Raw genomic sequence first — 14,666 nt, forward strand, 5'->3', positions numbered from 1 at the left:
GGAATGAAGGGCTGCTCTGGGCAGTACAAAGATGCTCCCGGGCTGAGAAGCTAGGTGGGATTGTGCAGATGCTCGGGGCTGCTCTCGCGGCACGCAAAGACGCTTGGGCGGATTTAGGGATGCTCTGGGGGTTTCGGGGCTGCTCGGGGGGCACCGGGGGTGCCGGGGGCCGGAGCGGGAGGCGGGAGCGGGCGGGGCGGGGAGGGGCAGCAGCCCCGCGGCGGCGGCGCGGCGGGAGCGGAGCGGGCATGGAGAGCGCCGGGGCTCTGAACGGCTCGGCCGCCGCCGCCGGGCGCTTCGCGGCCGCGGGCACGGCAGCGCTGGGCGCGCTCATGGCCCTGCTCATCGCCGTCACCGTGGCGGGCAACGCGCTCGTCATGCTGGCCTTCGTGGCGGACTCCAGCCTGCGCACCCAGAACAACTTCTTCCTCCTCAACCTGGCCATCTCGGATTTCCTCGTAGGTAAAGTGCCGCCGGCACCGGCACGGTCTGGCAGCAACTCGGGCTGCCCGGCTGCTCCTCCGGGCTCCGCTCCTGCCCCCGACACTCTCCCGCAGTCCTGGTCCCCTCCCGCTGTCCCGGTCCCCTCGCACAGTTCCGATCCCCTCCCGCTGTCCCGCTCCCGTCCCGCTGTCTCGGTCCTCTCCCGCAGTCCCGGTCCCGCTGTCGCGGTCCCGTCCCGCAGTCCCGGTCCAGCACAGGGAAGGAGCCCCCGGCACCCGCGGGTCCCCCCGGGCAGAGCCCGGCTCTCACCGGGACCGACCCCTCCGCTTGCAGGCGCTTTCTGCATCCCCCTGTACGTGCCCTATGTGCTGACGGGGAGATGGATCTTCGGGAGAAGCCTCTGCAAACTCTGGCTGGTGGTTGATTACTTGCTGTGCACCTCTTCGGTCTTCAACATCGTCCTAATTAGCTACGACAGATTCCTCTCGGTGACAAGAGCGGTGAGTCCTGTCATGGCAGCTGAGAGGGGCATAATTCTCCTCCTGCTTTATTCTCCTGATTGTCTGCAATAGTTAAAAGTTCTTTGAATCCTCCAGAAATTATGAATCTTTCAGCATGGAAGGCAATAACCATCCACAAATGCATAATTCAGCTGTGATTTCAGATTAGTATTCCTGGCATAATTAAATCACTTAAGGCTCAGTCCCCATTGTGCAGGTGTTCCCTTCCCAGGTGACGGGGTAGTCATGTACAAGCAAGCCAGGTAAGCAGACTGTAAACTAACTTGCAAGGGCTTATTATCCCCAGGACAAACAAGTGGATTGCAGTCAGACTCGCAGTTTGAGGCAGTAAATAGCACTGCCAGCTGTGGCAGGGAATGTGGAGAGGTCTCTGAGAGTGTGGGAGATCAAAATGTTTGGCCTTTTGCAGGAGGTAATGAGCAGTTCCCAGGCAGATCTGACCCACTGCTGTTTGCTCGTTCCCTGATTGCAAACACAACACAGATTTAGCTCAGGAGTTGGTCAAGTTCCCCTCCTTGGGACTGACAGGGAGGAGCTGGGACAGCTCAGTAAGTGGTGGGTGCAGACAGCTGCCAGCTCCAACCAAACCAGTACATTTCCACTTAGCAGACACCATATTTTGGAGCTGTAAAATGAGTGTTCTAAATCTTCCCTGTAAGAGTGTGATTTATCTAGCAATTGCTCCTGTTGCCTATGGCATATCAATTTGTTGCACTGCTGGGGGATTGCCTAGCAACTTTACCAGGAATGCTAATAGTCCATTTGTGAGGAGCCTCAGCCAGCTGGGGTGTGGGACTGTGTGTAAGACAAGGCTTTCCTCTTGCAGGTCGCCTACAGAGCCCAGCAAGGCAACACCAGGCAAGCGGTGCTGAAGATGGTGATGGTGTGGGTGTTGGCGTTCCTGCTGTACGGACCTGCCATTATCAGCTGGGAGTACATATCAGGCCAGAGCATCATCCCCAGTGGGGAATGCTATGCTGAGTTCTTCTACAACTGGTATTTCCTCATGACAGCCTCCACGCTGGAGTTTTTCACCCCTTTCATCAGCGTGATGTTTTTCAACCTGAGCATTTACCTGAACATCCAGAAGCGCACCAAAATGCGCCTGGATGTTCTCCACGAAGTGCACAACCAGTCCTTCGCTGAGGAGATGGAAAGGAGCCCAGAGGCAAAGCTGTCTTTGAAATGCTGTAAGTGGGAGCAGAAGGAGTCAGCTGAAACCCTCGACCTCGCTAAGAGCAAAGCTCAAGCAGCAGCCTCCACTTCCAGCCTGGATGCCAAAGACCTGCTGGAAACGAGCTCGGAGAGCTCCAGGAAACCCAAGTGTTGCGACAAAAAGAGCTGCAAAACTTCAGCCTCCACTCTGTCCTCAGAGAAACGGGTGAAGATCGTGTCCCAGAGCACAACCCAGCACTTCAGGCTCTCCAGAGACAAGAAAGTGGCCAAATCACTGGCAATCATTGTGGGCATTTTTGGGGTTTGCTGGGCACCGTACACCCTCCTGATGATCATCCGCGCTGGCTGCCACGGCCAGTGCATCTCCGAGTTCTGGTATGAGACTTCTTTCTGGCTGCTGTGGATCAACTCAGCTGTCAACCCTGTCCTGTACCCTCTCTGCCACTCCAGCTTCAGAAGGGCTTTTATTAAACTCCTTTGCCCCAAGAAGCTGAAGGTTCAGCCTCACTATGCCCTTCAGAACTACTGAGGGTGAAGCCAGCCCAGTGTGAGGATGAGACAAGCCTTGATTTACTTCTGCTGTACTGGTGTGGGACTGGAGCTTGTTTCCTTGGAAGAACCCAGGAGCAGTGGTGTGGGGCAGGTGAGGAAGGCAGGAGAGAGCCCACTAGAAACTTATTTTAGTTCATCAACAACAAAATCCCACCGCAGAGATGGATAAAGGGGTTTATTGACATTAACCACGGGTAGTGAAATCTGTGTCCGCCACTTGCAGGTGCCACAAAAGAGCTCTGCTGCCACCTAGTCAGCCTGAGCAGCACCAGCATTTTGCTCCAATAAACTGAAAACTGAAAAGAAAAAGGTAATAAAAATAAATATCTGGCTTAAATTACTGTGCTGAACTACAGCTTGGCTGTTGGCAGACCTGATCTTCCTCATAAACGGGAGAGATTTTTCCTCACACCTATTACACATAGATGATGATGATACAGAAAGAAAAGAACAAACCTCAGAAGGAAAACATCTCATTTCTATTTTTGTTACAGCAGCTGCAGCCATAATCTGGATCCCTGTTTCATGGGGTGCAAGAAGGGACAGATCTCTGCCCTAAGGAGTTTACAGCGCCAGCTTCTCCACAGGCTCCATCCTGACAACCCAAAGACATCCTCAAATCTCTCCTGCAGGATCTTAAAGATACTCTTCTGGCACTGTGTTAGGGAATGACAAGCTCAGATAGATGCAAATCTTGTGTTGTTTTTGTTATGTTTCTTTTTAAAATGTTCCTTTCAGACTTCTTAAATTTTTCAAGTTTCAGAAACCTTGCATTCTTTCTTTTAAAATACCTCACTTCATTGGAGACCTGGCTTGAGCTGATTCAGTCAACACAAGCATAATTCTTTTACTGTTTAATTTAAAATTATTTTTTAGAGCTGTCAGCTAATTAAACAGAGCACAACATTCAAGAGACCAGGGCTCTAGCCTTGGTCCTACCAAAAAATCCTGGTCATTTTACCTCTGCTTCTCATCTCATGCTTCATCACAGCTGCCCATTTGTTCTGCAGCCTCTTTGGGCACAGAGGCAGTATGACCAAAAAGCAGATTAATTCCACTGCTGGCACTGCTCAGAGATGTAGTAACACAAATAAGTAATTAGTTGCCATGGCAAATGCTCGTATTTAACAGTATTGCACAGGGGAGCTCAAGATCCTAAGTCTGAAAACTCCATTTACAAATAGAAACCCAAATATGGTAAAGCAGAACCCCAAAGCTTATGATGTTGTGATCGCCAATGACATTTTGCTGCTGCGAGCAAACTGCTTTTGGCTGCTGCTAAAAGTAAAAAGAAAATGCCATCAGACTGTATCTCAGTGATATTTGTCAAGTAGATCAGTATTGTCACCTGAAGTCAGGTTTTAAATGATGTCTCGTCTTGTGTGTGTGATATTTCAGACTTGTGACATGTTCTGTCAGGCTGTTATATATGGGTTAAAACTCACCCCTCAAAGTATGTGTGCTGTGAATTGACAGGATAAATGTTGAGCCTGCTCGTACCTTTCCCTGTGTCTGCTCCCTTCTGAAAACTTCAATAAAGTATTTTTATAAGAAGCTTGCTGCATATTTTATGGTGAAAAAGGTGTTGTCAGAAATTATAAAATCCAACTGGAAGCAGAACATCCATGGGTTTACCTGAGGAGGCAGATATACACGTCACAGATAAACCAGCTCCTGGAACAGCTGAGTGTCTCTTACCTCTGTGAGCAGGTTCCTGAGAGCCCCCTGAGGGTCTGGTGAGTGCACATCCCTCAGTTCTCTCCAGCTTCTGGTCTTTCCCAGAGCGTGTTACACGCAGCTGGGATCTGGAGAGGTTCCATCAGCAATAACTCTTCCTATAACTCACAAACCTCACTGGTTTAGTTAAAAATGACAAAGCCATAACGTGCCCAAGGCACCAGTTTCCAGCTGTAGTTCTCTTCAGTTGTTCAACAGGAGAGGTGGAACTACTAGATTGTTCATTCTGATTAAAAAAGGTGCCTGGTGTGACACCTTCCTTTCCCAGAGGGAAGGAAAGAATATATTTCCTTTTGCACAGTATTTTCATGGTCTCTGACCTCCATGTGGGCAGAATTAGCTATACTTGGCTGAAGGTAATTTTATTCATTGTTGGATTTTGCAGGGAAGATACTTATATTCCTTCCTGAAATAAGAACTCTTGCTTTGCCAGATAAAAAGGAAAAATAACTATTTATGCTTGGACATGAGGTCACACCTGAGCCTGGTTTCATACTGAAAATTTTGGGAGAGGCTCTGAAGTTGCAGAGTAGCTGATGACTAATTCAAACATGCTTAAAAGAGTATTTGAATTCTGCTGATTGTCAGTGTTCAGAATAGAAATGTCTATATGTATTTGGAAGATGCAGTGACTGGGGAGCTTCTAGGCATAAACCAATATGAATTATGAAAATGCAGAACCACTGGATGAGGCAGGGGTGCTTGTCATCCAGCCCAGCAAAACACCTGTGTATAATTTATTTTTACAGGCTAAAAATTTGCCTCTTTCCTATTGTCTTGGCATAAGCTAAGCAGGCAGGACCTGTTTACAACAGCCATGAAGGAGGACTTGCTGTAATAATTAATATGATTCAAATATTTGGGGAAGCACACAGGCTTCATCTCCACAGAGAAAAGAAACCTGGCTAATTCCAGGGAGAAGCATCCAATTTATGCAGGGAGTGTTGGTAAACAGCATTCAGGCAGCTGCAAGTCATGCCAGGGAGCTTTTTGGATAAGAGACTTCCCACAGGAGCAGAGTGGAGGTGATGCCAGTTCCCTCTCTTGATACAAATCTCCACTCCATTAACTCGAGGACATAAAGGCTGCCCTAAGGAGGTCTGTGGTCTTTTCCTCTGCAGCAGCATCTGCATATCAATAAACTATCAAAAAACATTTTTTATTTTAGCACAGCTACTTTCTTTCTGTCCCTCTAAATGCTTCCTCCCTAATCACCAGTAATGAGAGATCTCTTTGCACAGACAGAGGAACTCTGCTCCACAGCCTCTCCTCCAGCCCCTCCTCAATTACCATCCCTTATTTTTTCTCTCCAACCTGCAGTTACAGAAATTGCTCCATTGTTCCACAGACATCACTGAAGCTTCATTAGCTCAAGTAGGAGGCTGGAGAAGAAGAGAGAATGCAAGGATCTTTTGTTGAAAAACACCTGTCTGTGATAATTAATGAGATTTGCTGGGAGAGAAGGGCTTTGAAAGTAGCAAGATGTGATTATATTTTGATTTGAAAGAATGCTAATGGTTTGTAAATGACCATTCATTTTCACAGCAGAACTAGGATGGAAAGACCAGGGGTTAATATCCTTGCCAGGAAGAACTTGAACAATGTGATTTCTGTGAGAGGGGATTGATTTTTCACAACCCCATCTGTGGAGCAGTGACACCAGCACAACTTTGCAGTACAGATCTGGTCCTAAAAGAGACCTCCTGCACTCTGCAGAGCTTGTTCTGCAAATAGATGAGGCACAGTAAGGAGTGTTATCTTTCCTTCTGAAGTGAGAATTGCAGACAAGAATAAAAACTCTGAGAGCTGCCCTGGATGAGTGCCACAAAAGAGAAAAGCTCTCAATTTCTGACGCCACAAAGCCAGCCTTTCAAGCAAGATTGCACAGATGTTCCTGTGGACAGTAGGGAACTCACAGCACTTTTCTGTTCCCTTAACCTTTAAGCCTCCTCCTTTCCTCCTTAAAACAATTTTCTCCCAATACAGTTGCATTTGCAGGATTAAGGAATTATGGGGGTTTAGAACAGCAATTAGGAATTCTGCAGGGTGAAAGGTCTTACCTATAATCCAGCACCACCATTTATTGAGATTTAAAACTATTGTTGGTGTTTACTTCAACAAACCCACCACTGCCTGAGGGAGGAACGCTTGTGAGCACCTCAAAGGCAAGAAAAGCCAGCTCTGTCCCTGTACCTCCTGTTGCAAGCTCAGAATGTCAATGACTCCTTCAATCAGCACCATTTTTATTGCTAAGGATGCACAAGCATTACTTATTTACAGGCCCCACACTTTTACTCCATCATTTGCAATGTGCTTGCACAGTCTGGGTGCAAAAGGGAGCTAACACTTAATCCAAGTACCAAACATCATAGGTAGAGCTATGTGTGCACTGCTGTGGGGGAAGAACAAGACTATTTTTCCATTTTTAAAATGCTATTACCTGATTTTTATTTTTTTAATGATTCAGAGGCACTAAGCAAGAGCTTTGGTTGGGTTGTAAAGGCTTCATGGCAAAACTGGACTCAGAGCTTAAACAAAAATGTGTTCTTTTAAACACCAAAATGTGTCTGTGGTGTGACACCGACTTTGGAATTATTTTTAACACAATATCCTAGGATTTAGCAGCACAATTAACACTGAAGGAAAGCTGATTGCAAAGTAGTTAATAATCTCATTCAAGATCTCTCTGAGCATTCACAAACAACAACCTCTCTACCAGGAGGGCAACAAGAGTTCTGGCAAATTTTTTAGCTGTTAACTCACAGCTCACACACGACTTTAGCCTTTAGAAGCTGTTTATTGAAGAACAAACAATAATGGGGGCTGCATATATACCCTTGAACACAAGGCTGCAAGTACACCCTGCAGTGTCCATGAATTGAAAACAGTTTGACAAACCAATCACCCTCCATTATGAAAATAATTTATACCTTAGATTCTGAGAAGCACAAATTTAATAGACCACTATGGTTAAAACACCATTTAATACCTCTGATACAGCTTCTATTTAAAAGATACAGGGATAAAATAATATGTGTAATACTTTTATGAAGCCTATGGTCAGTGCTCTGGGAATTAAGCAGTTATCCAAGAGCTTTCATGAAAGGAACAAGGTCTTTTGTTGCTGTCATCAAAATTTTTAACCAAAATGAAGGTTGCAAAAACTTTATGGAGCTGTATAGGCAGAGGAATGCTGACACACAGCTAATTCAAGAGTAAAGAAAAGACTGAAGTCAAATGTGACTGTCATTGGAAGAATACAGCACCAGGGCAATATGAAACCTCTGCAGAGGACCAAAATGCCCAACACACCCCTCCTGAAGCTCTCACTGGGAAGAGCTCATGCAGACAGAAGCCTGCAGAAGAATTCGTCTTTATTTAAGAGAGATAAGAGCTGAAACACCTTAGAAATTCGCCCTCACAAGTCCCACGTGTTCCTGTCCTCTACTACAAAGTGACAATCTCAAAAATGAGATAATCCCTGAGAACACAGGGATTATACTGATTTCCCTTGAAAAACCCCAGAAATTCACCTTTCCTTCACTCACCTCCTGAGAGATGCTCCAGCAGTACTGAACAAATGACTGAAAGCTGGGGAAATCAGGAATTTAAGGTCATTACCATTGACTCACGTTAATAACCATGCTTTCACCTCAACAATTACTTCACTGAGAACCAGCACTGTGCACCACTTCAGAAAAGTGCCTTCCAGTCACCACTTGTAAATAGGAAATATTTGTAATCAATATTAATCACTCCCAACTGTGGCATAACAAGTTATCAAATCAGAATTGCCTCCTTCACAACAAAAGAACACAGAACATAAATTTTAGTCAGCCTAAATGCCATTTTTACAACAGACTCTGAAGAGCTATCTGTGTGCTGACAGAATCCACCAAATTCCCCTTGAAAAAGCAGGTCTATTAACTGAAAGACCAGAATAGGCATAGCATTTTCTGAGAAAATCTGAACAAGTTCTTTCTTTATTCAAGCACATTTGTGGCCCTCTGCAATTATTTTCTCGATTAATGTATGAGCACTTAGGCTTTCCTGGCATGAAAGAGGGAATATAGCTATTTTTCAGCCTGAGTATTAACTAAAAGCAAATCTTCTACTGTGCACCCATTCATCAAGTGCCCTGGTTAGCTAAATGTGATATCAGTTTTATTTCAGGCTAAATACATTAGGAAAATAACTTGTGTAGCACTAATTTAATTTAGTCTTAACATACAATTCTAGAACTGTTCTGTTGATCAGCTTCAGAAGCCACTTCAAGCCATTGAATAACAATTACAAAAATCACTATCTTTAGAACATTTAATTAGTGATAATTATATCAATTAGCAGCACCAGTTAGTAAATTCTACATGTTTCACATGGCAATTGTTGTTATCCATCTACAGATTAAGTTTTATCTACTGTGAAAGAATTTCTGAATGCTTTAAAAAACAAATAGGAGTTGTGTGAGTGAGCTCTCCTAAAGCTCCTGAGCACTGCCATGGATTGCAGTTCCATGAAGAGGGTAAAGTGGATACTGGAGGATTATTTCCCAAATTCCATGTCCTCTGTTTTGCCACAGAATTTCTGTGTGACTGTGCAAGTTGCTAGGGTCCAAATCCAGACAGATATTTTAATTCAAAATGCTTAAAATTCAGTGGGATACAGGCTTTTCCAAGCCTGGCTAAGATTGGACCTCAGCCTTCCATGATTCAGTTTCTACCACTGAAATCAGTTTAAAAAATCACTCAGAAACATAAGGTACAGTAATTGGAAAAAAAAAATTCAAACCCATGAAATTTTCATCCATCAAAACCATTTTCCTAATGGCCATAAATTAGTTAATGAAGCTGGAAAATTTTGGTTGATTTAGAAACAGAGCTGTGTTAGCTTGCCAAAATAAAATACATTTTTTCAGCCTATAGATAGAAGGGGCACAAGCACGGCTAATATGGCACCCAACCCATGGCACAGTGGGGCAAGCTTCAAACCCACAACCCCTGGCTCTGGAGTTTTTAATGTCATCAGATTTGGGGTTTTTTAGATAGAACTCAGCATTCCAGTAATTGCCCGTTTGCACCACTGCTTTAAACTTCCTTTACACGTCTGCTGTGGGGGTGGGTAAGTGAAGAGAAGAAACATTTTGTAAAGCCATGCAGTAAGAAAATGTCGATTTGTTAGGAAAATTAATCTACAAACACCAGAGGTTTATGTCCAAAAAGGAGGCAGAGGAGCCCTTTCTGGCTTTATTCCAATAAAGGCAGAGGCCATGGGGCATTCCCCTGGGATCTCTCAGATTTTTGGAGGACACAGCCTCCCTTTTTGTCCCAATTTCCCTTCTCTCTTTCCCCATTGGCTGAGGTACCTCAGAGGTTCAGACTTCCCAATACACCTGATACCAAAGATTTCCCTCTAATGTACAACTCTCCCTTTTAATTGCTAATTCTTACTGAATTTGGGCGGTTTTCTTCCCCATTGTTTCTTTCATCTTTCAACGTCTAATTTCGTTTATCAGCAAACCTAAAGCTCCAGCCTGCCTCCCCCAGGCCACACGGCTTCCCTCTCCTCCTCAGACCTCCTCACCAACCAGAACCAAAGAGAATTCCCCTGGGAGTGCTCTGCTTTTAACCCCCTGTGTTCTGAGGTGCATCCATGCCTTCTGTGGCCACGCCAGCTGCCAATATTCAAATCTGACCACTCATTGGTTTGACTACAGCTTCCCAAAAAACTCACTTCCTTGTCAAACCAGGACATTGTGATAAATGTGAGTCCTGTCTGGACAAAGCACTCTGGCTGCCCAAACTCATCGTCCTGATTTATAAGAGAGGAAAACAACAGGAAATGAAGAGCCACAAACCAGTATGATTTCATGAATAAGATAATCAAAATAGGGATACTTCATCTGTAATATCACAGATGTCTTCTTGACAACCAGTGTTTTAGCAATTACATTGCCTCATGCAAATATTTTTTGTCATAAGCATTTTCCACTTTTAGGGGGAGATTAATTTATCTGGATTTAGAGAGGGAATAGTAACTTCTGACAGCGGCTGATTAGTGTGTGCACAAAGGAAGCACTGGGTGGGGATTCACAAGTCTTTGGGAAATAATGATCTTCCAGTCTCAAAGGTAATTAAGCACCAAGAACCCAAATGCCAAGATTCAAATGAGAAATCTTTAAACCATGACGAAGCTTTTCCATATGCAAAAATTGATCCCAAACCATCAGATGCTTTCTAAAATATTGACTGTTACCAGCACATTAATTGCCTATCGATTTCTCAAGTTACAAAGACAAAAAGGCCCCACGTAGGATTTGGATAACAAAAGATAATTTGTTCAGCAGTTCATTTTCAGCTTTTCAATCAGTCTTAATATGTCTGGATCCAAAGTGTATTTCTAAACCTGCACTTTAAAAGGTGATTGTGTCTGTTTAAAACATTTTCAGCATATGTGAATAGCACAAGGATGTTTTGTGTCTTGTACTCATCATGACATAAAACAACAGCATCTGAGTTTGCTGCAGTGCCAGAGCCAGGTTCAAAGCCCACCAAACTGAGCCCAGGTCACCACTGCATTATGCCACTCACTCCGATTACATTAATTGAATGTTACCAGAATAAAATGGATTGTAAGAAAGTAACCAACCACAGCCTTAATGAAATGGAACGTGCAGACACGAGTGACTTATTAAAGCATAATCATATGGATTTGTAGTATGATTGGTCTTCTCACTCATCAGTCAGGAAATGTCTATAAAATACACAAATACACGTCCTCACCTTGATGCAGAATATAGCAACATGCAAAGAAGAGAGCTGAGTAAGGAATGCACAGTTCAAGGAGTCAGGGCTATATTTTATACACACAAGGGCAGAGAAAAAAAACCCAAACCCTATGGATGACAAATCAGATGCTGTTAAAGCCTCCTTGGACAATTCTATTTCAATCAGAAAAGAGGAGATGAAAAATTACTCTCAGTGGGGAAACGAAGGACAAACATAATCTCAACATTAAAACAAGGTTGATGAAAATCTCCCTGCCTTTGTCCTTCCACCAGCTAGGTTTTATGACTCAGAAAAATGGGCACACACCACATGATTAATTTCAGAACTGCTCAGAGAAAAATCAAGAGTGCAGCCTGAAGGGAGCTTTGTTCTGTTATCAAGAGTTGCAAAATCATCTTTTATCATTATTGGCATACAAATTTAACCTCCCCTCCAAATAATAATACTCCCCTCCAAGCAATAACTGCAGTCTTTCCAGACTTCTGCAGTGCAGAAAGTCTGGAAAATTTAATCCCTACTTAAAAAAAAACAGAAAAATTTGTTGCTGGGGAATGGCACTAGGACCTGCAGCATGGAAGACTAGCAGAAAACAGAGCTGTTCTTCAAAGTCCAGGCACACACTGACCTTGGGATGAAGTTTAGCAGTGTCAGGGGGTTGTTTTAAGTCTCACCAAAGCCACAACAGTGCACAGCCAGTGCAGGTGTTGGACAGTGAGCCCCATAAACAGGAGCCCATGGAGGACAGGACAGAAAAGCAGTTGGATGGTGGATCCGTGTCCAGCAGCCTGTACAAACTATGACCATGTGCACCCCACGTGCACGAGCATCTCTGGTTCACAGCCACTCCTGTCAGTCTTTAATTTGAATTAATGAACAGGTAACAGGTTGTTCAGCATGTTCAAGTCAAGAGTACTTATTCACTTACCACAAGTCTCCTATGATGACTCTTAATAAGGACACAGACAATAATGGAAGATCCTTCCCTAATGTAAAAAACAAAAAAAATTAGGAAAGTGCTTTAGGAAACAGTAAGTAAAGTAGATTGCAAAACATCTCATGCTTAAACACCCAGATTCAAGGCTTTAGTTAATGTACTGCAATAAGACCTCAGTATCCACATGTTTAAAAGTGCAGTCCTTTTTAATGCTTGCTTTTACATTAGCATTTGATTTTCTTTTTCCGGGCAATTGATACCACTTACATTTTCCAAGGACTTACAAAGTGGAAAATAAATAAAGTAAAATAAATATAACCCCCCTACAATTAGCACTGAAATAATGTTGCAATTGTGTACTGAATAAATACAAAGGAGTACTAGAATTGTAAAGTGCAAAACAAAATTATGGTTCAGGCTTCTCCAGGAAATAGAATTGACTGCACTTCAATTCACATTGAATTCCCATGGCTTATTGTCAGAATGAGAAATAAAATCTACCATATCTCTCTCCTCTGGCCAGCTTAAGGAGCAAAGTCACCATCAAAGGGTTCAGAAGAAAGCAAAAGGAAATAATGCAGAAGAAATCCACCAAAACCTAAATCAAAACAAGCTCACCCACCCCAGCCCCTGCAAAAAAAAAAAAAAAAAAGTGGAAAGACATCCTATAGTACACAGCAATTTCCTAAAACAATTCACCATTCAACTAATGATTTTTTTTCCTGTTTTTATAGGCAAAATGCATTTTCTTTGCAAATACTTTATTTTCAGCAGAACCAGAAGTTTCTCCTCAGTCCTGTGCTCCACTGGAATGGGACCCAAGAGATCTCCATGCAAACTGTGAAGGAGCACCCTGCAGAAACGTGATTTAAGTGGTTAAAGACTACAGGAAGTCCAAGCTTCTTCAAAGAGCTGCTCCAACAACAAAGCTGGAGCTTTTTGGCACTTTTCAGGGAGTACCTGAGGCTGCAAAGCCTCTTTGAAGCCTGTTAGGAACACGGCTTGGGAGCTTGGTGCTGTCACCTGAGCAGAACAAAGAGCCCAGAGCGGGATCAATGGCACAGAACAAAGAGCCCAGAGCGGGATCAATGGCACAGAACAAAGAGCCCAGAGCGGGATCAATGGCACATTCCGGGAGGGGTCAGGAAACCTCACACAGCAGTAACAGCGCTGCTCTCCCTGCAGGGACTGGGACACCCGAGCACTGAAGGAAGGCTGGGAGCTCCTCAAGTGTCACAGACATCTTTCCATTAAAATCCTTTCCTGAGAAGTTTCAGCAGCAAAGTGTAAACAATGGCTGTCTGCTGCTGTGGAGTGCAACAGGTGGATCCGTGCTTGGTCTCGGGTGGATGTTTGGATTTACTGACCACTGGGTCTCACTCTCTGCTGAGACACAGACCTTTGTTATTCTTTCTTTTCTAATCTTAGCTTACCTAGCCTTCTGAGAACTTTTCCTTCTATTCTTTTTAGTATAGTCATAATGTAATATATATGATAAAATAATAAAACAAGCCTTCTGAACATGAGGTCAACATTCTTGCATCTCTCTTCATCCTGCAACCCTTGTGACCACTGTCACATTCAAATACTGAGGCTTTTGGAGCAGCCCTTGGCATTCTCAAACACAGCCAGAAAGAGTGAAAAGCCTCTGTGGGTATTAAATAATCTGCTAAGAAGCTGCACCAGCTTTGATGTTCAGGCAACCTTCCCCTGGTTTTATTAAAAGTGGTTGAAAAGCATGTAGCAATAGCAGGAAGAGCAGCAGTGAAGCCTAAAAATGCTGCACAAATTCAAACAGAAGAACAGAACTGAATATTAACTTCTATTTAATTCAACTCAGTAAATCCCAGGGATGAAGCAAAACACAGGAGAGACTTTAGGATTTAATATTAGTTTTGAATTTTTCCTGATCCTATTTACACCAACATCACTGCTTATAATGCAGAGATTACTCCCCACACCTGACCACAAGTAGAAATACTCAGAATGTGAATTTAGGAGGGGTAACTACTGGGTTGGCCATAATTTATTAATCAATTCAGCCTTCCAAGCTGACCTGTACTTTTTCAGAATTAAAACCCTGCTTTTAAGGATGTTCCATGCAGAAGCATCAGACTGCCAGGGATGAAATCAAAAATGTGCAGAGAAATAAGCAGAGAGAATTATCACCTTCACTGTGGTGTATTACAAAAAGTGGTTAGAGGCTACAGCTTAGTGTTTTTCATACCCACTCAGTAATTTCCTCTGTTTCTGACAGTGTTGTGTCTCAGCACCCCACAAGCCTCTTCAGGTCCCTTATGAAAAAGTTTAATTATATGTTTTGATGAATTTTGACTTTCCATTATTAAGATAATAATCTTTTACAGAAAATATGACCAGAGTATACAGAAGCAGCTCTTCTTTCAGTATGAGGAGAGGGCAAAGATCACTGTTCTAAATTAAGATTCCTGAATTCCTAAAGTTTAAGAACACTGTCCATAAAATGATATAGTTGAAAAAAAAAGGGACACACACACA

At 43.5% G+C, this 14,666-nt stretch overlaps 1 protein-coding gene across 1 annotated transcript; it reads left to right on the top strand.

Annotated features, from left to right (window-relative positions):
- Positions 1-248: 248 nt before the first annotated feature.
- On the top strand, positions 249-4,240 carry HRH3 (histamine receptor H3). Its single transcript, XM_074553739.1, has 3 exons — positions 249-462; positions 778-944; positions 1,792-4,240. Exons 1-3 carry the CDS (start codon positions 249-251, stop codon positions 2,668-2,670), a joined length of 1,260 nt encoding a protein of 419 aa, XP_074409840.1. The 3' UTR covers positions 2,671-4,240.
- Positions 4,241-14,666: the final 10,426 nt, after the last annotated feature.

Source organism: Zonotrichia albicollis, chromosome 17 (assembly GCF_047830755.1).
Source record: "Zonotrichia albicollis isolate bZonAlb1 chromosome 17, bZonAlb1.hap1, whole genome shotgun sequence".
Taxonomy (NCBI): Eukaryota; Metazoa; Chordata; class Aves; order Passeriformes; family Passerellidae; genus Zonotrichia; species Zonotrichia albicollis.

Bases quoted from the DNA above. Each gene is read 5' to 3' on its own strand.
- HRH3 (XM_074553739.1), top strand. From the start codon at position 249: ATGGAGAGCGCCGGGGCTCTGAACGGCTCGGCCGCCGCCGCCGGGCGC. The intron at 463-777 runs GTAAAGTGCCGC...CTCCGCTTGCAG, and splicing joins CATCTCGGATTTCCTCGTAG to GCGCTTTCTGCATCCCCCTG. The intron at 945-1,791 runs GTGAGTCCTGTC...TTCCTCTTGCAG, and splicing joins TCCTCTCGGTGACAAGAGCG to GTCGCCTACAGAGCCCAGCA.